The 27,482-nt window shown below is 39.6% G+C and overlaps 2 protein-coding genes across 2 annotated transcripts; one reads left to right on the top strand and one right to left on the bottom strand.

Moving 5' to 3' along the window:
- The first annotated feature begins 428 nt into the window (after positions 1–428).
- Positions 429–12,664, top strand: txlng (taxilin gamma). The gene is made up of 11 exons (XM_053338045.1): positions 429–466; positions 5,493–5,601; positions 7,016–7,163; positions 7,350–7,441; positions 8,645–8,815; positions 9,139–9,333; positions 9,425–9,544; positions 9,679–9,753; positions 10,645–10,737; positions 10,972–11,067; positions 11,823–12,664. Exons 2-11 carry the CDS (start codon positions 5,509–5,511, stop codon positions 12,219–12,221), a joined length of 1,482 nt encoding a protein of 493 aa, XP_053194020.1. The 5' UTR covers positions 429–466; positions 5,493–5,508; the 3' UTR covers positions 12,222–12,664.
- rbb4l (retinoblastoma binding protein 4, like) lies at positions 12,664–27,482 on the bottom strand. Its single transcript, XM_053338258.1, has 13 exons — positions 27,349–27,482; positions 26,107–26,251; positions 25,216–25,361; positions 24,413–24,415; positions 23,756–23,929; positions 23,527–23,642; positions 20,074–20,234; positions 19,865–19,991; positions 19,664–19,741; positions 19,249–19,325; positions 17,120–17,177; positions 16,921–17,031; positions 12,664–15,786 (listed from the first exon to the last, which is right to left on the bottom strand). The coding sequence occupies exons 1-13, from the start codon at positions 27,362–27,364 to the stop codon at positions 15,718–15,720; spliced, it is 1,281 nt and encodes a 426-aa protein (XP_053194233.1). The 5' UTR covers positions 27,365–27,482; the 3' UTR covers positions 12,664–15,717.

Raw genomic sequence — 27,482 nt, 5'->3', positions numbered from 1 at the left:
TTTGTGCGATAATGTAAAACGTACCAATATACTTCATTTCAAGTTAATTAAATGGGATATTTATATCACATAAGCTGGCAAGATTGGAGATATATTGACATACGTAAGACTGTTATTTTATTTATTTATTTTTTTTAACTAGGATGGTGACTGCCATTCTGCTTTCATTTATTATATTTATTTTATTTTATTGATCGTGTAAATTCAATGCCTAACAGTGAATCTATACTTATAAAACAGGGGTTAAACTCTGTTAAGGAAATATCTCTAGCTTAATAGAAACACAATAAGGTGCTGACTGTTCTAACTGCCTAACATTGTTTCGTATTTTAAATGAGTAATGAAATAAAATCGTTGTACACGTTTAACAAGCGTTATATTTTGAAAAGATTTAACCGGACGTTATACTTGTTATATGACAGTTCCAGCTAACTTGACACCCTGACTGCTTCCACAGTGAAAACAGGTAAATGCTCCAGCTATTTAAGCAACATTTGCTAAACTGGTATTCTAATGTGTCGATTAGATATAACTGTGAGGCAGCATCTGACCTGCCACCACCAGCCCGAGTGTGTAGCTGTTACATTTACAATCACACATGTTGTATTAGCCGAAGTAAACTTCTAGCGCTAGCCACCAACTAGTTAGCGGTTAGCACAGGATTAGCATTTAGCAAAGTAATGCTAGCTAACGTTAGAAATGTGGTTGACATTTCCATACTTAGTGTGTGTTAATTAAACAGCTACGCCCCTTTTTATAGAAGATAACAGCTGGTATGTCTGAACAGAAACAATCACACTGCATGTGCTCAGGATAGTTTAGTCACAGAGAGAAATAATCCAATGCTTGCTGTGCGTTTAGCTAACATGACCGCGGTCAGATCGTCACACCAGACTTCCTCCAGAATCTTTAACATTAACAGTTATTTTGTTGTTCTGTAAAAAAACAGCGCGGAAACTACACGAATTATATCATTATTAAATGTACAATCGTCACCTTTTCAATTCGGCTATAGTATAAAACTCTTATGGGTGCGTGTACATGTATTTATTCAACTTTGAGAAGTTGGTTAATGTTACTTCTTACTGCCAAAGATGAACAGGAAAACTCAGCGTTAAGTAGCTAACAGTTAAACAATGCAATGTTTATGCTGAGGACATACATAACAAAGCTGTGTGGTTTATTTGACTAAATCCTCCGTAACTTTTGTATTTATTTAATACGAACACAAACCCGATGAGCTAACGTGGTAGCAAGTAGGTTAGCGGTTAGCTCCATGTTTAGTGTCAGTTAGCTGTGTTGTCTCTGTCAGGAGCAGCTCAGGCAGTACCAGACGTGTTGGACAGGTCCATGCACGTTACCGGAGAGAACTACCAAGTTCACATGGCGCCCTTTCTCTAGCTTACATCGGGAGTTACTTCCGCAAGTTACCTGTGTTTTGTAACAGTGCGCTGTCGTGACGTACTTTAGCTTTATACCAAACGTTTGTTCAACCTGTTAGAGCCCTGATGTGATTTGCTGGAGGGAAGCAGCGGAAGCTAGTTAGCAGTAACGTTTGTAGCCGTGAAGCGACTGACACGGTAAGCTGGCAGGACACTCTGGATAGACTCCAGTTATGTATTTTTTTTGCGTGGTTTTGGGAAACGTTAATATGTGACTATCTTTATATCGGAGGGTGTGAAACAGACCCACGATGTGAGCGTTGTAGACGGCATGTTAAGCTGCTGCTGTTCACACGTGGTGGAGCTCTGTCCTCTGTCGGAGAATAACTACGTACATTTACTCAACTACTGTACGTATTCTTTACGCCAATATCTCAACTACGTGCTATGTTTACAGTAGTTTAATATACAGCAATCCAATCCACTTTATTTACATAGCGTGATTTTAACAAAAAGTGCTGCACAACAAGATAAAACACAATATAGATAACACAATAGAAGCACAATAAAAAAAATAAAGTACACAATAGAAAGATAAAAGCAATAAAATCAAATAAAATACACTGCCCACACAAGATAAAAATATGCATGTACACAACGCCCTCCATGGTGTCAAAAGAGCAATGCTTCAGATCATCATGTTTGTATCCTTACTATGTCTACTATGACAAGCTTTCATGAGCTTAGAAAAACAGCTTGTTTTTCAGCTTTGTGCATTTTCCAGCTAATCCAAGCTTATTTTTTTAATAGTTAAGTTGAAGAGGTAGGATCATTGTCTCTAAATGGAAGGTAGGATCATTGTCTCTAAATGGAAGGTAGGATCATTGTCTCTAAATGGAAATAGAACCTATCCTGTGTACAGTACAGTAGATGAGTAATTGTATTTTAGTTTCCTCCCACCTCTCTTGGTAGTCTTGTAATAAGGGTCTTTGTTGTGCTCACACTCCTCTCTGGTTGAAAACAAAGCAGTAGAAATGACTGGAACTGTGGAAGACAAGTACCACCGTGTTTATTTAATGAGGTGTATATATTATAGATGTTTAACTTGTCAACTCATGGTTCAAACTGATCATTATGTTTAACTTATGAAGCAGAGTGTTGACAGAGGAGCAGTTTCTGTTATGACTTTGTTAACTAAGTAAAGTATACCATATGTTTGGCGATGGTTGTAGAACACGTGCAGTGTGGTGGACACACTTTGTGCACGAGTGGAAGTCATGATTTGACGGATGCAAGTGTCCATAGAGATTTAAAATGTTATACCACGATGGAGCAAAATAGTGAAAAATAAAAGATGTGACATACTCCAGAATCAGTTCTCAAAAATTCTTGATTGAATGAATAGAAAAGGAGGCTCTGTTTCAGTGTGTTGCTCCACCATACAGTATGTGCTCTTATTCCACTGAAATACAATGACACATAACTGACAGATAAGATAAATGGTCCAAAGCCTTTTTTTGATATTAAAAAGTGAACTACATTAATGAGTGAATTCTTTAGAAAGCATCTTCTAGTGTCCTGCCTGTATGAGAATAACAAACGGTGGGTGGACTGCTCTGCTGTTATTAATAGAGACGGGAAATGATCGATTTTATTGATACCAATGCCATTAATGATTCCACTTATTAGTCCGATTCTCCTATCATTCCCTGATCTCTTTTTTTTTTAGTGTGAAAAAGTTGGCCTACACATGTTTTCAGTGATAACACAACAGTTTTATTATCTGAACTGTTTAGCATTGACCTAATGCTAAACGGCTAATGTATGAAACATAACTGGTAGATAAGATAAATGGTTCACAGCCAAAAGTTAACAGCATGAATGAATGAACCTGAAATCATCTTACAGTCTGCTGCCTGTATGCCAATAGTAAACAGAGGGTGGGCTGCTCTGCTGTGTTATTAATATGATGTCTGCAGCAGTGCAGAGCAGCCTCTCTGCTGGATGACATCACCGTTATACAAAGCTGCAGTGTGTGTTGGTCAGCTGCTCTTGTGTGACAGTGTGTAGTTCACAATATACTTCACATTGTCTTGCGGAGGTAATTAAATTAAGACATGTTTGTTTGCTTCATATTTAAAGATGAACAACAATAGTGTGTGTGTGTGTGTGTGTGTGTGTGTGTGTGTGTGTGTGTGTGTGTGTGTGTGGTAGACTGCCAGAATGCTGCACTGTCCTCACACCATTTTGTTTCCCATCAGCATCACATTTTTGAACTTTCAACAAAGATGGCAGCCAGTAATACAAGACCTTTGAGTTACGTGTGGCAGAGCAGGTGATTCATATATAATAGTTTCTATAGTGTTCTAACATTTGGCTTTTCAAATGCTCTAATAGTGGCAGCTTGCAGTGGCACTTCCTGTGACAGCCAGATGCCACTGCATAGTCTAAATGATTAAATATATAACGCTGGCATATTTCAGAGTGTGTATGCGGTATACAATCCACACTGACATTATTATTATTATTATTATTATTATTAAGTTAATAACATCAAATAACATAGCACACACATTTGGTACAGTAACTATTTAAACATGTGTTTGTGCTCTTGTGTGGCTGTGTGATTATGAAGTGGTGAGGTGGAGCAGACTGACACTGGTCCTCCTGTGATGAGCACACTGTGGGACACACACACTGAAGGACATGGTCAACCTGCTGCAGACATCACTCTGTTTCATTTCAACTCAGTCCCTATGAGCAGCACTTGACTAGTCTGTGCCAGTAGAGTGTATAAACAGCACATTGTCATCTAAATGCTGAGAGAGATAATTTGACTGTGTGTGTATAGCAATAGAAAGTAAGAATGTGGAGATGAAGCTGGAGTGGTTGGAGAACTCATGCTGCTGCTGCTGTTACTTGTGTATGTGTTCTGGCTGCTTATTGATGAACTGCATTGTTGTCATAGTGAGCAGCTAGTCTGTGGATGTGAGGTCCATCCAAGAAACGTTTTGGCAGCACGTCAGCTGTAAAGCCCGAAAGGAAAGTCCACCATGTTAAAATATGTAGTCAGACTAACTGGAAACCAAAGCACAGACTTCACATAGAAGTGCAGCAGCATGACTCTCTACCTTTGTAGAGGACACCTGACCAAAATCACTGCTAACAAAAGGAACTAGTTAACTCAATTCATGTAGAAATTGAAGACATCACATTATCACAGCACTGTAACTTTATTCTGTGAGGATTATCACACTTTTGGTTAGAGACATGAAGAGTGTGTTAAAATATAGTCATAATTGATTTAGTCCCCATCTCCCAGCCTTTAATGAAACTGACTGTATGTGAAGTTAAGCTAAGTAAACTCACTGTATACAAAGTAGATTAAAGCTGCAACATGCTTTTACTTGTAATGTTAATACAGTGGTGTGGGTCCAGTGTGTAGAGTTTACTGGAACAGACTTGTCAGAAATGAAATAATAATATAGTTAAGTGTGTTTTAATTAGTGTGTAATATAATAGGGCCAGCAGGGCAGCACCAGAACACTGAGGAGGGATCCCTTATCTCTGCTGGTCTGGGAACACCTTGGGATCCCTCAGGAGGAGCTGGAAGCTGTTACAGAAAATAGATGGGTGGCTAATTGAGCTGGGCAACATAACTTAAAAGCTCATATCTTGATCATGTAAATGATATCTGTAGTATATTTTAATTAAATGAAGAAATAGTTGCCCCCCCCCCCCCCAATTGTGTGGATGAAATGAAATGACAGTTGTTGGCCTTTTTCCTCCCAAAGCTTGTATTTCACTTCCAGTAACATAACCAGTTTAGTTCTCATCATCTGTGCACCTGTTCCCTACTGTCTGTCTGTCTGCTGCTCTGCTTTTGTTGTCCATTGTGCGTCCACACACACAACTCAGACAGACACAGACGAGTGGGACAGTGTGTGAAAGAGTGACATTTCCACAGAGCAACCCTGATCTGACCTGAGCTGGCTGGCTGCTGGTAAAAGCAGCAGGTGTTGGCTCTCATGTCTGTTCATTTGGTGCTTCTTCTATATTCACGTGTACATGTATATCTTGTAATAATCCTGCTGTACTTTGGATGTGTAGCTTGCGATCAGGACTAATGGAGACCGCAGGAGTGTGTGAGATTGATGTGGCCACCAGAAGAATAGTGGGAGGCAGCGATTCACCACCTGACCTGGACAGCCCCTGTCAGGTAAACATCTGCATGCTTTTTCATCTGCTTCATGTTTGTCATGGCATTTAAACTGCAGTCAGGTGAGCTGCTCCTTTATTATTCTAAAAGATATGAGTTGCAGCTGTCTCTTTAATAATAACCATTCATCTTCCAACATAAGATTCTCAAAGGTTGAAAATATTGTTTTAGTTCATGTAACAATAAGACTTTGTTCTGATTACCAATCTAACCACACATTTCACTTCTCACCAGTTTTTAATGATAGTCACATTGTACTGATATTAAGTTACCTTTTGTGACTGAAATATTGCTTAAAATGACTATTATTATATTTTGATAAGCAAGAAAAAAAGCATTTAGATTAGAGTTGAATCAGTTGAAATAATGACTGATACTGCACAGTACTGATGCTTCTTTATTTTCTCAGTGTTCATCTCTAGAATTGGTTAATGTATTATAATGTTAAATATAGTTTAATAAAGTTGTTTAAGAAAGCAAACCCCGGAGTAGCAGTCATATGAGTGAATAATCCACATAGAAAAGATCCATATTCATTCCAGTTCAATAAACTATGTATTAATCAGTAATTGGTGAAATTTTCCTCTCTAAAATTGGTATAAATTTCAAAAAATCTCCAATCAGTCGTGCTCTGACGAAAAGCATAGTGTGGTTAAGATGCTCAGCTCATCAGTTTGAATCAGAGCAGGTAGATAAGGTAAGGTAAACTGTGTTGAGCCCCCCAGTGGGAAATTCAAAATTGACACAACAGTATCCTTGTAATGGTGAAGTGATTAAAAAAAACAAAAAAACTTTATACAATAAACAATATCTAAAATGATGTGCAATGTTCCTGGGATGAAACAGTAAGGACAGCCTCAGTCTTATTAGTGGGAGCTACTTGGAGCTACTGGGAGCTACTTGGAGCTACTGGGAGCTGTGCTGTTCTACAGTCTGATGGAAGTAAGAGTTTCAGCGGCCTTTTTTTAAACCCTTGTTTTGTCAGGGGTGTTGGGGGTACCCCCTCAAGAAAAATAGAAACTCTGTCTTTTTATATTATTATCATTATAATGTTTGTTTTAAAAACTCCAGGTTGTAGGATTGGACTGTAACTCACACATTAGCAGGCAGAGAAGTGATACAGATGCTCAGTGATGAAGTAATCCTTCATATTTACTGAGTGATCACACTGTGCTCATAGTGACTCTTATTGATACTCCTTATCAGTCCAGCTCTTTATCAATAATCTTATTGGTTCTTTTTTTATCACTAAAGAATTAGGAATAGTTTTAATATTTGTGTGTGTGTGTGTGTGTGTGTGTGTGTGTGTGTGTGTGTGTGTGTGTGTGTGTGTGTGTGTGTGTGTGTGTGTGTGTGTGTGTGTGTGTGTGTGTGTGTGTGTGTGTGTGTGTGTGTGTGTGTGTGTGTGTGTCAGGAGGAGGTAGCAGGGTTTGGTCTGGGCTTGTGCTGTGCTGAGGAGGAGAGAGGAGAGACTCCGGGCAGGGAGGACAGTCCCAGTGACCTGGGGGAGGCAGAGCTGGACCCTGGAGGAGACAACAAGACTGCAGAGGACAAGGCTTTGGGTAAGACCTCTGCATCACATCCTAACACTAGACAGACACTGGACAGACACCCCCTATATACAGTCTAATATGTGTGCTAATAATAAGGCTGTTAGTTTAGTTTAGCAGACAGAGTGGAAACAGAGCTTTACTGGATTATGTGCTGGTTTTTCTGGTTACTCATGCAGCTGTGTGTTTGTGTTCCAGGTAAGGAGGTTGTTCTGTTGATGCAGGCTCTGAACTCCCTCGCCACTCCTGAGGAGAAACTGGCCGCATTGTGCAAGAAATATGCAGACCTGGTAAGCCCAATATATGAATACATGAGTATCTGTGTTTAAATAACCAGATTGGAAACAAATGATTAAGCAGCTGTTGAAGCTCCCCTTGCTGTACTGTACGTAGTCATGAGTGCAACCCATCACACATTTTGTAGAGCGAGTGAAAGCGGTCAGGTGCCGCACTCATTGACGGCCGTTTCCTGGGTCGGATAAATAGCCGAGCCAATCAGAGCTTTGTAGGTGGGATTAAGAAGCGGGGCATCATTGTTCCAGCCTGGAGAATAGATGAGCACAGATGTACAGGTGGCTGTAAGTTGACTTCAGCATATTTTTTTCAATAACATGAACACAGTGTCAGAGTGAATGAAGTGGAAACAAACAGGCAGTTCACTGTGTTTGTCACACTGGGATGAGTATGCAATATGAGTCAGCTTTAAATGTGTGGGACTGTCCACCAGTCAGCACAACTCAAGTCTAAAATATTACAGTCTAGGGCTGCTTTTATCATTTCATCTGGCACTTATTTACTTTTTAAAAAAAAAATTTTTACCATGAAAATAGCTGATCCCCCCAGACCAACAAACAGTCCACAAGTCAAACATACTCAGGTTACTATAATAGAGGACTGAGGACACCACAAAATGGTTTCTTCTTAAGAAATGATCAACATGATGAAACTGTCATCAAAATGAGCTGGTGTTTAAAAAACTAACTGTGGAATGGAGGACACTACTTGTTTAGCCAACGTGACATGAATAGCATCTTAGCTGCTAATGTGAAGTGTGGTGATATTGAAGTAAAAAAAAAAAGAATGTCCTGTCCATGTATCATGATAAATCCATATATAGACATGATGATGTTGATAATAACAAAACAGAGCATTGGTTACTATAGTAATGGTAAGTTCTGCAGCTGGAGGTTATTTACAGACAGTTTTATGGGATTATTTCAATAGTTGGTTAACCAAACTTCATCATCTGACTCGTCATGTTTTCTTTTCAGTTGCTCTTGTTTGTTGTGTCGTCACCATGTTTCACATCTCAGGAGGTTACTTTGAGTACAGAGTTATATATGACCAAACTGATGACTAGTTCTGCATAAATACAACTGAACACTGTACAAAGACAGCAAAAAGGTTTAAAGCCACTTCATATGAAGAACCGTTATCTGTGTCTCTCAGTGGAATAAAAACCTAACATGATCTTTATGTTCCCGTGTGATCAGCTGGAGGAGAGCCGCTGCATGCAGAAGCGTCTGAAGGCTCTGCAGAAGAAGCAGTCTCAGATCGTGAAGGAGAAGATCCACCTGCAGGGGGAGCACAGCAAGGCCATCCTGGCCCGCAGCAAGCTGGAGAGTCTCTGTAGAGAGCTGCAGAGACACAACAAGACTCTGAAGGTACACACACACACACACACACACACACACACTATTACCATGTTACTGAATGTAAGGGCACCACGTCAGTTTGACACCAGGCCTCTGAGATACTGTTGATGCAAGAGAGAAGAGTCCTGGAAGCTTTCTCTCTCAGTCAGATATAGTTTTCTATATGATGTATAAAAACAAGTACAGGATTGTAAACATATCTTCTCACTGCAGTAGCTTCTCATTTAGATTCGGACCCTCTTAAGTCATCTACAGCTCAGTGTTCCTCTCCTCCTATTAGATCAGCTGTTGCTGGTGTGAATATATCACAGATTTTTCTCTTCTCCTGATAGGATGAGAACGCTCAGCGGTCCCGGGAGTACGAGGAGCAGAGGAAGGAGGCCATGCTGCACTTCCAGATGACCCTAAGTGACATCGAGGTGCAGATGGAGCAGCACAGCTCCCACAACACCAAGCTGAGGCAGGAGAACATGGAGCTGGCCGAGAAGCTCAAAAAGCTCATCGAGCAGTACGAGCTGCGAGAGGAGGTAAAAGACTGCTTCCCTCACCTCAGCACTCTCTGATCACAGCACTGTCTAATGTCTAATGTGACCCTGTACCCCCCCACCATCCCTGCAGCACATAGACACAGTGTTCAAGCACAAGGAGCTGCAGCAGCAGCTGATGGACGCTAAGCTGCAGAGAATCACAGAGATGATGAAAGAAGTGGAGGAGAAGCAGCAGAGAGAGAGAGACTTTGTAAGTACACATTCCTTCACTCTGCGTCTTCTCTAGTTGTTCCCCTCACCATCACACAGCAGCGGAAAGAAAAGCCGAGCTGTTTCCTGTGAGAGCTGCACCTGTAATAACTGTCATGTGTTGTGATGCTGCAGCTGCTGAAGGACGCCACAGAGTCCAGACGCAAGTGTGAGCTGATGAAAGAGCAGGAAACACAGCTTAAACAACAGGTCAGTACACACACACACACACACACACAGTGGATTCTTCAGTGGATCAGTTTCTGACAGCAGTGGGTGAAAGTGTCACATTTATATAGAGGAAGTGATTGTGCTGAATCAGTGAAATTTTGGTCAAGTCCATTATAAACACATGAACTCATTTAGCTCTGGTAGTGTCTGTCCTTGCACTTAGTTTTAGTTTGATCTGTGATAGATTTCTGCTTCTCCATGAAACCATGCAGCATGTAAAACAGCTTTTTTCTATCAAGACTCAACTCAGTTTACAGTTGATAATAAGACTACATTGACTTTGTGAGTCTGTCACATTTGACACACTTTATTTGTCCACATTATTTTTTTTGAATGTATAGTATCAGACTTTAGTGTGAACCGCATGTGCAAAAGAACATCACAGGCGTCACTTAAGTAAGACAGTAACCATGGAGATGGCTGAGCTCAGCATTTCTAGATGGATTTATACAGTGATGTGCAGTAGAAGACAATACATTCATGAGCAGATGCTGAGGAGAAAGAGCCACTTTTTACAATAAGGAGGTGTGTGTGTGTGTGTGTGTGTGTGTGTGTGTGTGTGTGTGTGTGTGTGTGTGTGTGTGTGAATTCCAAAAGTTGCACCTGTATCAGACCATATATGAACATTAAACTATGAATGAATGAATCAGATGTGCATGAAATGAGGAAAGGAGCACTTCATTAGGAACACCTGTTTAATCTAATGTAATCTAATATAACAGATGTGCAGTACATTACACAGCTGTTCCTCATATAGTGAGAGTGTATCTTGTAAAAGTCATTATGTTGTTCCATCCTCTGACACACACTGATGCAGTAGTTAACTGGACTGTAGAAGCTGACTGTATGTCCATGTCTCCTGTCTCTCAGCTCTCTCTCTACATGGACAAGTTTGAGGAGTTTCAGAGCACTCTGGCTAAAAGCAACGAGGTGTTCACCACTTTCAGACAAGAGATGGAGAAGGTGAGGACCAGAAGCTGCTCACTGTCTCTGCTACATGCTAACTGTGATTGTCTCCACTGTACCTGCTACATATTAGCTGTGATTGTCTCTGCTACATATTAGCTGTGATTGTCTCTGCTACATGCTAACTGTGATTGTCTCACTGTACCTGCTACTTATTAGCTGTGATTGTCTCTGCTACATATTAGCTGTGATTGTCTCTGCTACATGCTAACTGTGATTGTCTCCATCCAGATGACCAAGAAGATCAAGAAGCTGGAGAAGGAGACGACACAGTGGAGGACCAAATGGGAGAGCAACAACCAGGCCCTGCTGCAGATGGCTGAGGAGGTGACTAATCAATCAATCAATCAATCAATCAGTCAGTCAAACTTTATTTATAGAGCAGCTTTCATACAGGTTAATGTAGTTCAAGTGCTTCACAGCTGATTAACAAGCTGATAATAAGACAGAACAAGTGTAACACAAAGAAAAAGAATAAAATCAAAGAACTATGTGAGAGCAATGCACGAGAGAAAATAAGAGTAACAATGTTATAAAAATGGTTAGGATTTATAATAAAAATCACATAAAACAAGAGAAAATGAATAACAATAAAATTATAATTATTTAAAAAATACAAAAATATATATATTATTTTTATGTATATAAAAAGAAAAATAGAAAATATATTTAAAAAATAAAAGGCATATACAAAATAATATAAAACAAAAATACATATAACAAAATAATAAACTAAATAACAAAAATAAAATAATAATAAAATATAACAGTATAATATAACAAATATTAGAAATAACATAAAAAGAAAATAAATATAAAATAATATAAAATTGAAACAAAAAGAAAATAAGAGTAAAAAATAAGTTTATTAAGATAGACAGAGAGAGGGACTACTGTGCCTGTAACAACAATAGTAACATGAGTACCAATGATAATGAACAGGTTAATGGAGAGATTACTCTTCCTGCTGATGAAGACAAAGATGGATTGAAAGTTGTAGAGAAAGTTGAGTACACTTATTCAACAGTGAAGAATGACTTTTTTTCCCCGCTCTTTTAACTGGCGTTGTTGCTGTGTTGTAGAAAACTCTGCGTGACGGCCACTTCAAGGCCCTGCAGGGGAAGCTGGAGCTGCTGGAGAGGCTGTGCAGAGCCCTGCAGAAGGAGAGGAACGACCTCAACAACCGCCTCAGCCTCCTCCAGGAGCAGGGAGGAGACAAGGAGACCACGTCACCCCCCCAAGACCAGCCGCAAGAGCTGTCTGCAGGGGAGGAGGATGAGGGAGTGGAGGAAGAGGAGGAGGTGGAGGAGGAGGAGGAGGAGGGCTCGGCACAGGGCGACAGGCTGGAGTCAGAGGACGTCCACCAAGCTCCCAGACCACCTGAACTGGAACCCACAGAGGCCCCTACTCACAAAACCACTACTGCTCCTCTGATCACAGCCAGCCAGCCTGCAGACACAGCACACACACAGCAAGACTGAACACAGTCCGCCTATGTGTGTGTGTGTGATAGTCGGGCTCCACACACCTCCAGCCTAGTTCCATAACTAGCCAGAAAAATCATCTTCAGTGGAGATAGGGATTATTATTTTGTTCTTTTTTTCTTTTCTTTTTTTTTTTTAAACTCTAGACGTGTGTCTCCAGGTTTCTACATTGTAACTCAACCAATATCTTCTTTTTATTGTGCAATTAGTTCAAGAATAAAAACGATTGTATGAAAGATTCCACTCTTAAAAGTTGCCCCCCACGTTTAGATTGGTTCTAATAATTGGCTTTGTGGTGAGTACTTAGTGTGCTCCCTGTTTTCTACCATAACTGTATTTTCATAGATTTCCATCAAGTCAAATTGGCCACCTTTTTTTTTTTTTTTTTGAATTTCCATTTCAAAGTGAGTATATATGTAGCCCTGCAGAAATGGGACAGTGTCTGGGTTATATGTCATCTATATTATCCACAGGGTATTGCATCACTGTGTGACTATGTTCTCTGTAGAGCAGCTTAGAGTCTGCTTAAATAGTCCACATGTGTAATAGAGGTTCCAGCCAATCAATCCTCATGGTTTAAAATTGGTTGACAAGTTTAACTTAAAAAAAAAAAGTTTTTATAAATGCTCAGTTCTCTAAGAAAAAGGGCTACAAGTTAAACCTACAACCTCTGATCCACAGCATGACCTACAAGTGTGGAATGACCCACTCACACACAAATCACACACTTACTGCTTTATTTTGATAGGCTGGGAGAGATTCAGCAGAGTTTCCTGCGAGGTGTTGTCAATAATATGTGAATGATGTCAGACCTTTGTTCATATTTATATAATTAGTGGTTGAATCCATATTTCCTCATCAATAGTCACTGGCACTCACATCAACACTACTGTGAGAGGTTTAAGAATAAAGTAGAAACATTAGGAAAGGAGCCTCAGTCAGGATTTTAAAGTCAAAATTAAGTTGTGATTTTTATGAGGAAAGAATTGTATAAGAATAAAGCTCTATTGTTATTATAAAGAAGTTTTCTGAATATTTTGGGTAAATGAAATCATGTTTTCAGGCATTAAAGTATAAACAGGACCAGATGCATGGACACATTTCACACAGTGTGTAACAACAACATTCCTTCATAGGTGATATGATAGCAGGCATCACCTCTGTCTGTCACTATTAGTTTTTATTAGAAGAAAGTAAAGCGATGATTCCTCTGACTTGACATTTACGTGTGTGTTTGCTGCCCCCAGTGTTCAATCTATGTCATTACACACTACCAGGACTTAATTAGAACTACCAGTAGATGCAGGTGTCGCCTCATTAACCAGGACTCGACATTTTTAGGATTGGAATTGGGAGTTTGGGAATAATTCATCACTAACATTTCAATTGATTAATATGTCCCCTCTTATTTCAAACTCTTTTTTTCTTCTTTTTTTGAACCATGTAACTTCTGTATGTTCAGCTCAGCAGGGTGTACAGAGGGAAAAAAACAGAGTCAGCAGTTCCTATTTTGTGTAAATGATGTTAGAAAGCCTTCAGTACAGTACAGCAGAATAATGGAGCCTGTCATCTTTTGAAACTTTATACTGGAAGAAGAGAAAAAAAACAAACAATTGAATGTGATTTTGCTTTTTGTATAATGAGTTTGAATAAATGATTTCTATCAGTAATGGATGTTATAATAGGAGCACTTACATGATGTGTAGCTGTTGAATACGAGGAACTCTTCAGTGTGTGTATGAGTGTGTGTGTGTGGAGTCACCAGGGTATTTAAAAAAAAAAAAAAAGTCATCTCAAATCACACACTTGCAACCCATCATTCATTCTCATTCATGTCCACCCAAACGGCTCATGCTGTAGCTACTGATGTACTAATGCTAACCACAAGCTCAGTCTCACTCTTTTTTTTTATTTTATTAGTGGGCAGAATTATAAGAGTGACCCCAGCTGTTTTGGATTATTCCTTTAAAGCAAATGAGTGAAAGAAATGCTTGTAAACTCACAGCCGTTTCATTGTTTCTCATATTCCAGCTCATCCTGTAACATTCTGTCTGTTGCACATGTGGCTGGACTTTTTTTTTTTTTTTTTAATTCAGTATAAAGTATGTAAAAGTAAGTGAGATGAATCATAGAGGTGGTACTTAAATATGTCAGATCGGATGGAGTATTTAAGGAAGGAAGAAGGGAGCAGTCCAGTTATTTATCTATGTAAATTTCCTCAGATATATAAAAAAAAAAAAAAAGAAATATTGATGTGAGTGCACACACACACACACAGGGTCAGGTGGTATTGTGTGTGTGCTTTTATTTTGGAGGACAGTTGTAGTCACAGGGGGGAGGTTTGAGCATCTATTTCCTTCTTTGTTTGGCGTTGCCCCAGATTGACTCTCAGGTAATGTCAGAATCTACCTCTACAGGTGAGACTAACTGTGAAAGAAGAGGCCTGAGTCACCACAGCTTCAGAGAGCTTTATTTTTACTAAAAAAACAAAACAAAAAACAGATGAGCCTACACCAACCCCCCCCCCCCCTGATTGTACAACGTTCTTAAAAGTCCTGTCTTGCTTTTCAATAAACATTTTGTAGAATTTGCAATATTTGTGGATTTTTTTCATCACTAATTATTGTGTGTGTGTGTGTGTGTGCAGTGTTTATTCTACAGGAATATAAAAAGGAAATAGTTTATTATTGACAACAAATAATTTTTTTTGAGAAGTTACAAAAGTTTTATTGCAATTTGTGGTGCAGGAAACAAAACATGGCAGTTTCACATTTTTAAAAGAACAGAAAGAGGAGCGGGGGAAAAAAAGAACAAAAAACAGACGTGTTTCCCTCTAACACACACTTATACTCGAGCCAAATACTGACACGTTTGATGCACCTCAGAGATGCTCTGGGTTAGAACGGAGAGGCGAACGGCAGGGAATGTTTCTTCACTGCTAAATACAGTGATGATGATGATGATGTCATAGAAAGAACATCAGAACCAATCACATCAGTTTCCTGGCAGTATTTCTGTCTGCTAGTTTGTGGCTACTCATCAAAATGAAAAATAAACTTGTTTCTTTGCATGAGCCCTTTAAAAATTGAACCGATGGGTCTAACAATAAGTTACTGTAACTTTGTGCACATAGAGTCTTCAACCCGCGCACCCCTCACCCCTCCCCCTCCCCCACCGACTACCTGAGCAGGTAGAAACCTCCACACATCCTATCCACTGCAGACCAATGGCAGAACTGTCCAAGTGCTTTAAGCGTTTTGGGGTATGGGGGTCATATGGGGGTCATGTAGATGACATGAATCCAACCAGGCTGTTACAGTGAGGGTGACTGCACCTTTTACTAGAGCAGATCGTTGTTGTTTTTTCCATTTGCACCAGAGTTGAAGCCAGAGAGGGAAACGACAGGCTGGGCTGGGTCTGCAGCTCAGGGGGAGGATGATGATGATGGAGGAGGAGGAGAGGCTGTGTCTGGAGAGAGTCATGCAGAGCTGGGTTATGATCCCTGGGCCTCCAGCTCTGATGCAGGGGTGTCTGGCTCCTCGTCGTTGTAGATGTTCTCTGCCTGAAGGATGACAGCACGCACGCACACACACACACGCACACACACACACGCACACGCACACGCACACACGCACACGCACACACACGCACGCATTGGTGTACAGTACAGTCTAACACTAAATGAAAGTGGTCGGAAAAGAAAAAGAAAGGCAGTTTTGTAACACTGAAAGATGCAAATGGATCATATTTACATCAGTACTAGAAACCTGGCTGACAACCAAAAAAGAGCAATGTAAAAAAACTATTAGTAAGTAGCTTTATGCTCAGCTAACAGTTAGCTTAGCACAAAAACAAACAACTATGTAAAAACACTCATCTATAAGTAAAAGTCTATATTTAAAATCCTACTTAAGTAAAAGTGCAGAATTATGAGAAAAATGTGCTTAAAGTAACAAAACCTGTGTGGGCATCCTCCAAAAAGTTGTGCCTTTTCTTAGAATCATGATTTGATATTTAATGTGATATCATTTTATAATATCAGATCATCTGAAAGGAGATCTGATAACGAGCACTAACTACATCTCATTGTATTTTCTAACTGTACTCACATTGAAGTCCATCAGTTACACGCAGCACACTGATTAAGCTCTGATATGTTACAGTGTTTCCAGCTGTTCTATGTGAACACAGCTGTATAACAAGGTATTTGTATCTCCAGTGGGAAGCTGTGTGAAAACTGATAACTAGCAGCTCCACCCAGATCAGTCAGTGGCAGAGGTGCTTGTGGGTAATGTAGTGTGTAAAAAAAAAAAAAAAGTGAAGCTAACTGATCCCAGCTTCATGAGGGAAAGCACTAAATGAAAGCTGGCTCTCCTCTGGTGCATGTGCTCTGTGCGATCAGGCGTCTTTCATTTCAAGTGTTTCATATGAAATACTTTTAGCTTTTTTAAATGTTCTCAATTGAGAGCTCATGGACTGACAGCATGTGACCCTTCCTCTCAGTTTGTAAAGCTGATGTTAGCTCAGCTGCTAAATAAGACCGTATCATTACCTTCAACATTTAACAGTACTGATTGGTACTAAACGTATTTTGCAGCATGAACAGGAAGAACCCTAACTGTTTGATTGAAACTCAGCTGTGATGATGTAGGCAGAGGTGTGTTAGAGTAGTGATGGGCAGCAGCTGTATATTCACCATCTGCCACACTTGCATGATGTTGTCCTCAGACACTGAACAGATGACCCAGGGTTCATTGGGGTTCCAGGAGAAGTCGGAGATCTTGGCAGTGTGTCCACCGTGGATGAACTGACGGGAGGGAAAAGTGAGACACATTAGAGACAGACATCCAGAGCTCATGGTGCCACAGTGATGTGGACTTGAGGACATCACCTACCAGGAGTTCTGGTGGTCCGTCTTCAGCGTCTTCAGCTGACTGCTCCTCCCCAATTTTACTAGAAACAAAAACAATCAGCTGAGTATAAATTCACATTTAGTGTAACATTTAGTGAGTGATGCTCGACAAACATTGCTCATATTGTTACAATCAAAGCTATGAAGACTACACTTACACTCAGAGTATCTGTTAAGTACAAATAAAATGACTTTCCCACAGCACTTTACAGCTAAGGCGGCCGCCTAAGCCACACATGCCTGCTGCCTTAACTAGCGTCTTTAAAAATAAATAAATAAATAAAATAAATAAATCCAACCAACGTCTGCAGCGGGCCGGAACCGCTGTGTCCGACTGTCTGACTTTGACCCTGAACACACCTGTAGCTCTCTGCACCTCCTGCTAGTATAACACAGACAAGCTAACAGTGATATTAAGTTTAAGGAAACAAACACAGACAAGCTAACAGTGATATTAAGTTTAAGGAAACAAACACAGACTGCTGGTTAAAACATAAATCTACATCATCTGAGGCAGAACCTGCTCAGAAAAAAACAGCAGAGCCTGAAAAACTAATGAAAACAGCACCATGTGATGTCACCATTAACAACGTTAATCCTCAGACAGGTAACCATGACGTTACTATAGTAACAAGTTTCAGGCTAACCGGCTCAGAGTATATGAACGGCTCCAACTAAACAGGTGATATTAGCGGCGCAATGTGTAAAATGCTGCAGTGCTGCGCGTTTTATCAGTTGATACAAAACATCAATTTTAAGTCACTCAGATGTTTCTCATTCAACAGACATGAAGAGAGAGAGTGAGGCATTCAACAAAAACATGATGCTACTGAAGCTGAATATAACTACTTAACTGTATAATACTATATAACTTGTAATTACTATAAATATAGTTCAGAGAATAAGTTAACTATATAAAATAGACTGAATGGTTTAACCTGTGCAATCTAATTTAATCCAATACAGCAGCTCTGCTATAAATTCTACATTTATGAAGCTTAAATACATTTTTTGACAAGAAGGTGAAATTTCTGCTTTATGTTCATTATTGAGTGATTGTGGTGTATTAGGGTGCATTATATTGAATGGTGTTTAATATTTTGTCCACTCCATTAACATACATGAGGAGGTACACCACCACCATTTGGTATAACCTCAGTAATAAACAAAGTAGAATTATCACTTTTTTGACAATGTCAACAAAAACTGAAACTGTATAAACTTCACACAAAAAAGCTGAATTTATAGCAGAGCTGTTGTATTGGATTGAATTATATTGCACGTGTTCCTAATGAAGTTGCGGGTGACTGTAGTTCAGAGAATACCTTAAATTGAAGGAAAGTGACAGAATACAATCTGCGGTAGTAGTAGGCTATCTAAAATTATTACCACTTACACATGGCAACATCGATCTTTATGGAAAATAAAGTATTATTAATAACAATAATTAAAAACTGCCACATACATCATAGTTTTCATCATTTTTCCAAGCCTTTAAATATCAATATGAGCCTAAATATTCATGTATTGATCGGACTCTTGAGAACTGCTACCTCCATGCTTCAGTGCTGCTTTGATTATGACTCATCTTAATTAGAAAGCCTACACAGTGACTACCTCATCAATCATCAATCTATACTCAATCACCTGACCAACTGGTAGCAAGTAATACAGGTCATTTACTTAGATGATGTATATGGGATCATAGTTATTATGGTGTCATGTTTATATATTAGATCATATATAACGAGTACCAGTTCATTTACAACACTATTACATGAATTGAAGATATCACTTCTGTTTTGCTCATAGATGAACATTTGTTGATCACACTTTGTACATGTTTCTAATACTTGTCTAAATGTTAATAACTAACAGACATGACAGCTGGGAGTTCTGTTGAGTTCAGCTCAGATGGGTTGAGTTTTGCAGTGGTGATAATTAATAGACGTCATCATATCTGGCATGGTTTCATCTTATGAGTGGGGTTTTTTTGCTGTGTTTGCTGCGCACTAATCACTTGATCCGGTTTGCTAAAACTGATCATCAGCAGTTAAACACCAGCCATCACAGCTGAACAGAAAGACTTGGATTGAGAGGTGGTGCTTTTACCTGAGATCCCAGACATTGAGACGCCGGTCGGTGCCGCTGGAGGCCAGGATGGTCTCATTGTGAGGAGACCATTGTACCTAATGAAGAGGACAGCTGGTCAACAAGGTGCTCATACGGCAGCAAGGAGCTTTTATTGTAGAAAATCACATCTGACTGAATCACATTTTAAAAAAAAGCTGCTGCCATTGAAGATTCTACTCATACTGCAACTTAAATATAGTCAGTACATGTAGATCTGTTAACTGTGTTTACACTGTGTATTACTACTGCATTCCAGATGCTTATGACACTCATTAGGCATCATGTTCACTGTCTGCAACAGCTGACTGATATTCATTTAAATGTGTTTGACTAACAAGTGAATTCCAACACATTTTCATACATGTTGTGTTTGCGCAGCACTTTGAGAACTTACCTGGAAAATTTCATCTTTGTGAGACTCAAAGGAGTGAAGCTTCAGTTTGAGGTTCCTGAGATCCCACAATGCAACAGTCTGACAAAAACAAAGAAATGCATTCAGTCATTAATACAAGTTTTATTGTCAGTGTGAATGTAAGGCTACATTGTGTAAATCATGTCCACGAAATAACATAGTGTGGTCGGGTCTGTTCTCTACCTTGTCAGCAGAACCAGTGGCCAGAATGAACTCGCTGTAGGGGTTGAAGCTCAGACAGTTGACTTCAGCAGTGTGAGCGTCTACTGCGTGGCTGGCTTTGGACGTGTTGTTGGATCGAGTGTCCCATCTGTTGGAGAATGAAGGACGAGGATGAGGCAGGTGTGTATAAACAGCACCACGCGGACTATCTATTTGTATTCGTCACTTACATCATGAGTTTTTGGTCGTCGGCCACGGAGCCGAACAGCGATTCGTGGAGCAGATGCCAGGAAACATCTTCCACCACAGCTGTGTGGCCCGTGAAGATGGTCTTGGCATCCACGATCTTCCCTTCTTTTGGACCGGCCCCGATGTCCCATAGACAGATAGTCTTTGGAGGGAGATCAAAGCGGAGAGAACAGGGTGTTAATTTATTCTAGGCGCGGAGCACGCTGCATCACTGAGCACAGCCACAATCTATCATCACAATTCATTTGCAGTCATGTCCCTGCTGCTTTCAGGCTGGAGCAAAACAGTCAACAGATGAGACTCTACTCTAGTCTTTCCCTGTCTTACCAGATGAGCTCATTAACCCTTTCATCAACACCACCCATCAGTATCCACAGCATGATTGAAGTGGATAGCACTTAGAGTTTCACTAATGAATGAAAAGTGCAGTGCAAATGAACTGTATTATAATCATTATCATTATTATCATATTCTAAATATTGTCGTTGTAAGTTTGATCAAGTATGTATTGTTGCTGCCACTGCAAGAGCTGGCAGAAGCTGGACATTTAAACCATTCATCCCTCATTTTAATATTGATTCTGACTAAAATGTTACATGTGATTCAGGAAGGTGGCAGGTGTCATGTCCACTCAGCTTTGTAGATAAAGGTTATTGTGACATACAGTATAATAGATTCAAGTCAGACCAGATGTCACCTGGTGAAATGGACTTCTTAATATTTTTTTTGAATGCCCCCACCCCCCCAAATTAGCTGCGCAATCACCCAGTCTTTCATGTACCTCCAGGTGACTGTGAACATATTAAACCTAAAGCATCAGTCACTAGCAAAACCATATCATATTTATTAGGTACACCTAGCTCAAACTAATGTAGTCTAATACAACATCCCTGTTATATTAGCATATCCTTATAGAAGGCATTAGGGCTGGGTATCGCTTCTCAATACCTTTAAGGTATCAACCAAACTAAATAGATACCAAGTAGTATGGAAGCGTCTCCTGTCACCCAGAGCTAGAAAATATGACTATTTGTATGGACTTGCTCACAACCAATCAACACAAGCGTTCTTTGACTGCCACATATGGAGCTATTACTGTTGCAATATTATTTGCAAATGCGTATCTCAATCTGTGTGTGTGTAATATGATCTGTGTGTGTGTAATATGATCTGTGTGTGCGTATTCAGATCTGTGTGTGTGTAATATGATCTGTGTGTGTGTAAAAAAAATCTGTGTCTGTATTCCGATTTGCAAGTGAAGACAAATCTGCAAGTGCATGCAAAGATCTGTGAATGTGAACACAGATCTGTAAGTAATTTTGCAACACTCAGGGCAGCTCTCAGCTCAGCTCAGGGCAAAGAAACACTGAGGTCACAGACAAATCTCATTTCTACACATTTGCAGATCACAGATCTGCCGTGGCAGAAGTGTTGCAAAATTCACGTGTAAAAACACAGCCAATCGAGAGCTCCTGCCTGAGTTGTAAGTGATGACAGACATTTACAGATCTATGTACGCATTTACAGATCTTTGCATGCACTTGCAGATTTGTCTTCACTTGCAAATCGGAATACAGACACAGATTTTTTTTACACACACACACAGATCATATTACACACACACAGATCATATTACACACACACAGATCTGAATACGCACACACAGATCATATTACACACACACAGATCATATTACACACACACAGATTGAGATACGCATTTGCAAATAATATTGCAACAGTAATAGCTCCATAGCCACAGCAGCTACAATCCGTCTGTGGTGGTGAAGTCGTGGTGAATTAATAAGCAACGCTTAGCAGTTCAGCAGCCAAGATGTCACGTAAACGCTCTAAAGTGTTATTGTAGTTTACTAAAGTACTAAAGTATACTATTCATATGATGGGCAGGGAATGAAGTACTCAGTTTGTATCAGTTTCACTTTCAGGGTACTTGGATTGGTACTGATATTGTCATTACTTAAAAAATAGGCAGAAAGTTCAGCTGTTATTGAAAGTGCTGTTTGTAGCTCATGTGACCTTTCAAATCAGTGAGCTACAAAGACTCCTCTCAGTATATAACCCAATACAGTTCACCAGCAGCACAAGCTATAGCCACTATAATACGTTGTATGAACACCTCTATAAAACAGGTTTAAACACTGGACATTAGGCCTGCACGATATCAGCAAAATGTGCGATGTGCGATCACACTGTTCAATATTGCGATGACGATATGACTTGCGATAAATAAGAAAATATTTAAAGTTTGCATACAGTTCCTGTCTCTTTCAGATTTTCAGCTTTAAAAGATTCCCTGCTTTTAGGTACTCTAAAACACTGAATAGCTGATTGTAATTACCGCAAATTCCGGACTACAGAGCGCACCTGATTAAAAGCCGCATGCTCTAATTTTAGAAAGAAAATCAATTTTGTACTTGTACAAGCCGCGCCGGATTTTAAGCCTCAGGTGTCCCACGTTGTAATATGAGATATTAGCTATGGTTGGTCTGGCGATGCCTGACAGCCATCACGCATTTATTGTGTATTATTTTATCATTATTAAGGCAAAAGAACTCAATTTATGTCCATGGACATTGTAATGAATAGGATATATGCTTAATATTAGTTTGCATACAGCGTGCTGCATGGACTTCATTACATCTGCTGCACCGCTGCTATCACAATTATCAAATGCTAAGTTTCTACAGTCTGTGACTGTGACCCTCATAAAAGTAATATTTTACAAATCTGCATTATATAAACTAACGAAATTCGTTAAAGTAAGTAATTTGGCGACTTCTAAGTCATCAAACTAAGTCTTACTTTTACTGGAGTAATCTACCTCGTTGGCACCTGTCATTGTACGTCTTGCTTTGAATTAAAACCTACTGAGCGAACTCTCCCGTTCTCTCCTATGAACGAGTCGGACGACAACGTGTATCAACCATGAAGCAAAGTGAAAAAATAATAAAGTACGTAACAGCCGCATCATATGATTTTCTTCGAGTATTTTCCATGTTGATGAGAGTCAGTACAAATGACTGATTTACAATAATAAAGCGCGCTTGATTTATCACACAATTTCATTGGACCTCTGTGAACTACTCATCAATTTTATTGGTCTACTGTTACAAGGCAAAATGTTTTGGACGCCACGAAAAAAAAAAAAAGTGTGCGTGGCCAATTTATCGCATTACAGACCAGCTTTTGCGATGGGTTCATCGCGAACGTTCACATCGCAATGACGATGAAAATTCGATTAATCGTGCAGGCCTACTGGACATTATAACCTGGTTATAGTCTGAAGTAACATTTGGATCCTTGTAAAACATGTACATATTCTCAAAATCATGCTTATTAAATACTCTATTAATTGAAGGAGGATAAGTGTGTAAATTAAGATAAACTTGTAAAGCTTTAGTTTCAGTCACTCACATGATCATCAGAGGCACTGAGCAGGTTACCACTGAGGTTGGGGTTCCAGGAAAGACCATAACCTTCTTTCTGATGACCTTTCAGCCTCAGGTCAGGGCTACACTCCCCACTGGGATCTGAAACACACACACACACACACACACACACACACACACAAAATTCAGTTTCAAGATGTGTGAGCAATCATACACATGTATGAATTAGTATATGAGCACAGCAGTGGTCCCACCTGGTTTAGATGGGTGTTTAGTGTAGTCAAAGACCAGCACGTCAGAGGTGGGGGTCTTGGTGGCAATGATGCAGGGACTCTGGGGCATGTAACGGGCTCGGTTCACCTCTCCTTCATGGTTGATCTTGATCTCGATTTCTATTTTCCCGCTTACTGAACCAAATCCACCAAACTCTGATGAGACAACACAGACACACTTCAGTACAGCAGAGGTAGGAAATGGACACCAGACACTGAAAAACTGCAGGTTAAACCTTTATATTTCTTTTCTATTCCATATATGAATCCCCCCCCACCCCCCAAAAATGAACCTCTAGAGTAACAAAACAACAAAAATCACTAATGCTACAACTTTTTTTTTTTAAACCTAAAAGCATCTGCTGTGTTGAATGTAGATATTTCTATTTACAGCATTTAAACACTTTAAAAGTCTCCTGTCAGCACATCTGTGTGTTTGTCTGAATGAAAAAGGAGAGAATCTGTATGATTGGAAATAAACCAATATATAAACAATCTTCTCTGATATGTCAGTTTGGTTGTCTCTCTGTGTGTGTGGATGTATAGACTTGGACTGTACCTTTAAACTGTAACCACACTAACATACTAATACTACCTCTGTCAGCACACCTGCACACAGCTGGATGTTCATCAACATACCTGCTGGAAAACAGAAGAACACAGTTTCGGCACTCATTCATTCGTTCTCTCACAGTACTAAATGTTTCTAATCAATGCTTGTACCAGTGTCTGTTTAGTAAAACTAAAACTGAATGAGAATTTAAAGCTTTACATCATTGTATTAAAGCACAACATCACTTTGCAATATACCTAAAGAATTGCAGCCTTTATTTAGCTTTGAGCTTGTATTACATCAGTTTGCTGTCACATACAGATACAAATTGAAGTCTCTTTCTCCCCACTCACATTTCAGAAGCTTGTGGGCTGGTTTATGCACATCATTTATGTAGACTGCTCTGATTGGACAGTTATTTTATTTTGTTGCCACTATTCTAAGCATAACAAACTGTAGTTCATTTCCACAGTCTTTTGTTCTTTCTCCAATTAAGTCCCTTGAGATTGTTAAAGTTATATTACATTGAATGTGGAAGCCGTTGACTCCAACAACTTTTTTTCCTATGTTTGTTTGAAGTTTGACATAGCCGAGTTGGAGTAGAAACAGCTGGGAATTATTATATGGGAAATATTGTTAACAGGCTGTTGCTCCTGTGTGTCAAACCTGTCTGAAATGGGTCACTTTTAGTGTCTTTCTCTACAGAGGGGATAAATGAACTGTTCTATGATGATGCACACACATACATGAGAGCAATATACATTAAGGAATGTTAGGTCCTTCAGATGTATATTACCTAGTTTGCTTAGAAACTTTTTACTTTCAATGAAACCTCCACTGAAACCTTTGTGGTGTGTAAATTGTGCTTTTTGGTTTAAGTTAAACTTACCTCCTTTCTCGCTGTCGTAGTGCGATGCATCAAACTGGGCATCATCATTTGGTACCTGGACGCTTGCTATGACCAGGTGGTTCTGCTCATCTGATGTATGGGTCCCCAAAACCAGCCTGTGGACGGCATAGTCCTTTCCCTCGGGTCTAAAGAGTTCCACAAAATGAACATGGATATAATCTCCTTCTATTCATATTGGCATCTATTGTTTTACCTTTCATACTAACATTAGAGCAGGGCTTTTATTGTGATTATAACTGTCACTGTGTTTTTCTCTCTCTTTTGCTCATTTAGGGCATCATGTTACAGTTTAAAGCTCCATCGTAGCTTCTATGGAAACTCTTCACAAGCAGAGTGTCTGTTATTCAGCAGACACATTTCTAATAACAAAAAGGTATTTCACCAATATTTCATCAGTTATACAAGCAAATGTAGATGCTTCATGGCAGCAATTTACTCAGGATAACCCTATGCTGACCTTTAACTATCATGAATAGTGCCACTTAAATAGAGCCCATAAAGCCAATAAAAAATAATAAACACAGCATGAATGAGACACACATATATCTCCATAGTTTTGCTGTTTGCCATCTCAAAAGACAACCAAGACAAAGATGTTGCAGGAGAACTCTGGCAGTGCATTACATAGAAGACAGGAACACACAAAAACAAAAATAGTGCAATTAGTGAGTCATGCAGGTGCGAGACATGGACATTGGCACGTAGCTAGAAAGGCATCAAATAGTCTACCAGCCTCCAGTCTACCATGCTACACAGCCAGATCTGATGGACACTGTCTATAACGAGTAGCCTCACACCCACCTGTTCATTCTGTCACTGAGATTCAAGTCATGTATAATGAGCAGTAAAAATGTGATAGAACAGAAATACCTGGTGACATCTGGAAGCCACTGGACAGTAAGGCTGGGCCACTCCAGTGCGTGAGTCATCACCAGGTCATACAGGAAAGGTGTGTTTTTCTTCCAGATCTTGTACTCTTCATTGATGACCCTTTCTTCCACCGCATCATCATACACTGTAACAGAACAGCATGGTTACAGGTATATAATGGAATTAATAGGGGTTTTAACTTGCCCCCATCCCAAATGTGGACGATCAGGCCAATAAAAAAAAGATAAACACAGCATGAATGACGCACACATATAGTTTTGCTGTTTACTGAAACAGTAAAAATTTGAACAGAGTAGATGTCATTTCCTGTATTCTGGTGCCTTTTAACAGGTGATCTCACTAAATGATGGGTACATTTTGTAATTACATCCCAGAGCAACCCAGATCACAAATTAGAAGATATTAAAAGAATATAGAAATTTAAATATAAATTTATATTTATGTTTTTTGACATGGTAAAAGGTGTGTGTGTGTGGGGGGGGGGGGGGATGTGTCCAAGTTCATGCAGCCTGTCTGTTATCTTTGATATCAGATCGGGTCATCCTTAATTCAAAACTTTTCCAAACCATTTCCAGGCCTGGAAAACAGTTTTCTAATTTCATAACTTTTCCAGGAATTACATGACCGTGGGAACCCTGTACTATTCAGCTCCAATTGAGAAGTTAGGGGTTCAGTTATAGTGCCTTGCTCAAGTATTCTTTAACATAAGTGCTATAATAGGATGTGACAACTATTACTCCACACACACACACACACAAGCAAGCTTCAGCATGTGGAGCAGTTGAAGTCACAGGTAAAAGCTGTCCGGCCTTTTTACATTACACTATTAGCACAGTCTATTATAGAAGATGGACATATCTTTAGGAATCGTAGCTGTTAAGATATTCACTTATTATTGAAAACAGGTGTGTTATTCAATGGCGTATTTCTGAGAAAGTAGTGATGGCAGATTAACAACAAGCAAACTATTTCTTAAGTTGACAGGAAACAAGTGCAGTATGTTGAATTGGCTGTATACTGAACTTATAAAGTAGAGGTTTGACATGCTTCTCTTTTAAACAGTGTAAACCGGCTTGTTCAAACCAATAGTCCTGCTCATAGGACTTTGTAAAGCTAGCATATTATGCTAGCAGCCCTGATAGGGTTAAACGGCCGCGGCGCGTATACAAAGCGGTGCACGAGGCCACCGCTTTAAACAGTGAGTAGTTTAATGTAACCTACCTTCTTTATCCGCCATGTTCCAAACTCTGTTCTGTGTCACGATGCTCTAAAGCAAAGTAACTAGATACACGCTGTAATAGTTAGTGCAGCTTTGCTTCTATCGCTGCTAAACTAGCTCCTTCCTTTTCAGCGCG

Source organism: Scomber japonicus, chromosome 1, assembly GCF_027409825.1.
Source record: "Scomber japonicus isolate fScoJap1 chromosome 1, fScoJap1.pri, whole genome shotgun sequence".
Taxonomy (NCBI): domain Eukaryota; kingdom Metazoa; phylum Chordata; class Actinopteri; order Scombriformes; family Scombridae; genus Scomber; species Scomber japonicus.
Note: the sequence above shows the minus strand (reverse complement) of the source record. Positions and strands in the feature narration are given on the sequence as shown.

What these genes read in the sequence shown, in the direction of transcription:
- rbb4l (XM_053338258.1), bottom strand. An exon ending in TGGCTTCCAGATGTCACCAG is followed by an intron (nt 25,362 to 26,106) that starts GTATTTCTGTTC and finishes GGAACTCTTTAG; the next exon opens with ACCCGAGGGAAAGGACTATG. An exon ending in CCACTGGTTCTGCTGACAAG is followed by an intron (nt 19,742 to 19,864) that starts GTAGAGAACAGA and finishes TGTTTTTGTCAG; the next exon opens with ACTGTTGCATTGTGGGATCT.
- txlng (XM_053338045.1), top strand. Translation starts at nt 5,509, where the DNA reads ATGGAGACCGCAGGAGTGTGTGAGATTGATGTGGCCACCAGAAGAATA. An exon ending in ACCTGGACAGCCCCTGTCAG is followed by an intron (nt 5,602 to 7,015) that starts GTAAACATCTGC and finishes TGTGTGTGTCAG; the next exon opens with GAGGAGGTAGCAGGGTTTGG. An exon ending in AGTACGAGCTGCGAGAGGAG is followed by an intron (nt 9,334 to 9,424) that starts GTAAAAGACTGC and finishes CCATCCCTGCAG; the next exon opens with CACATAGACACAGTGTTCAA.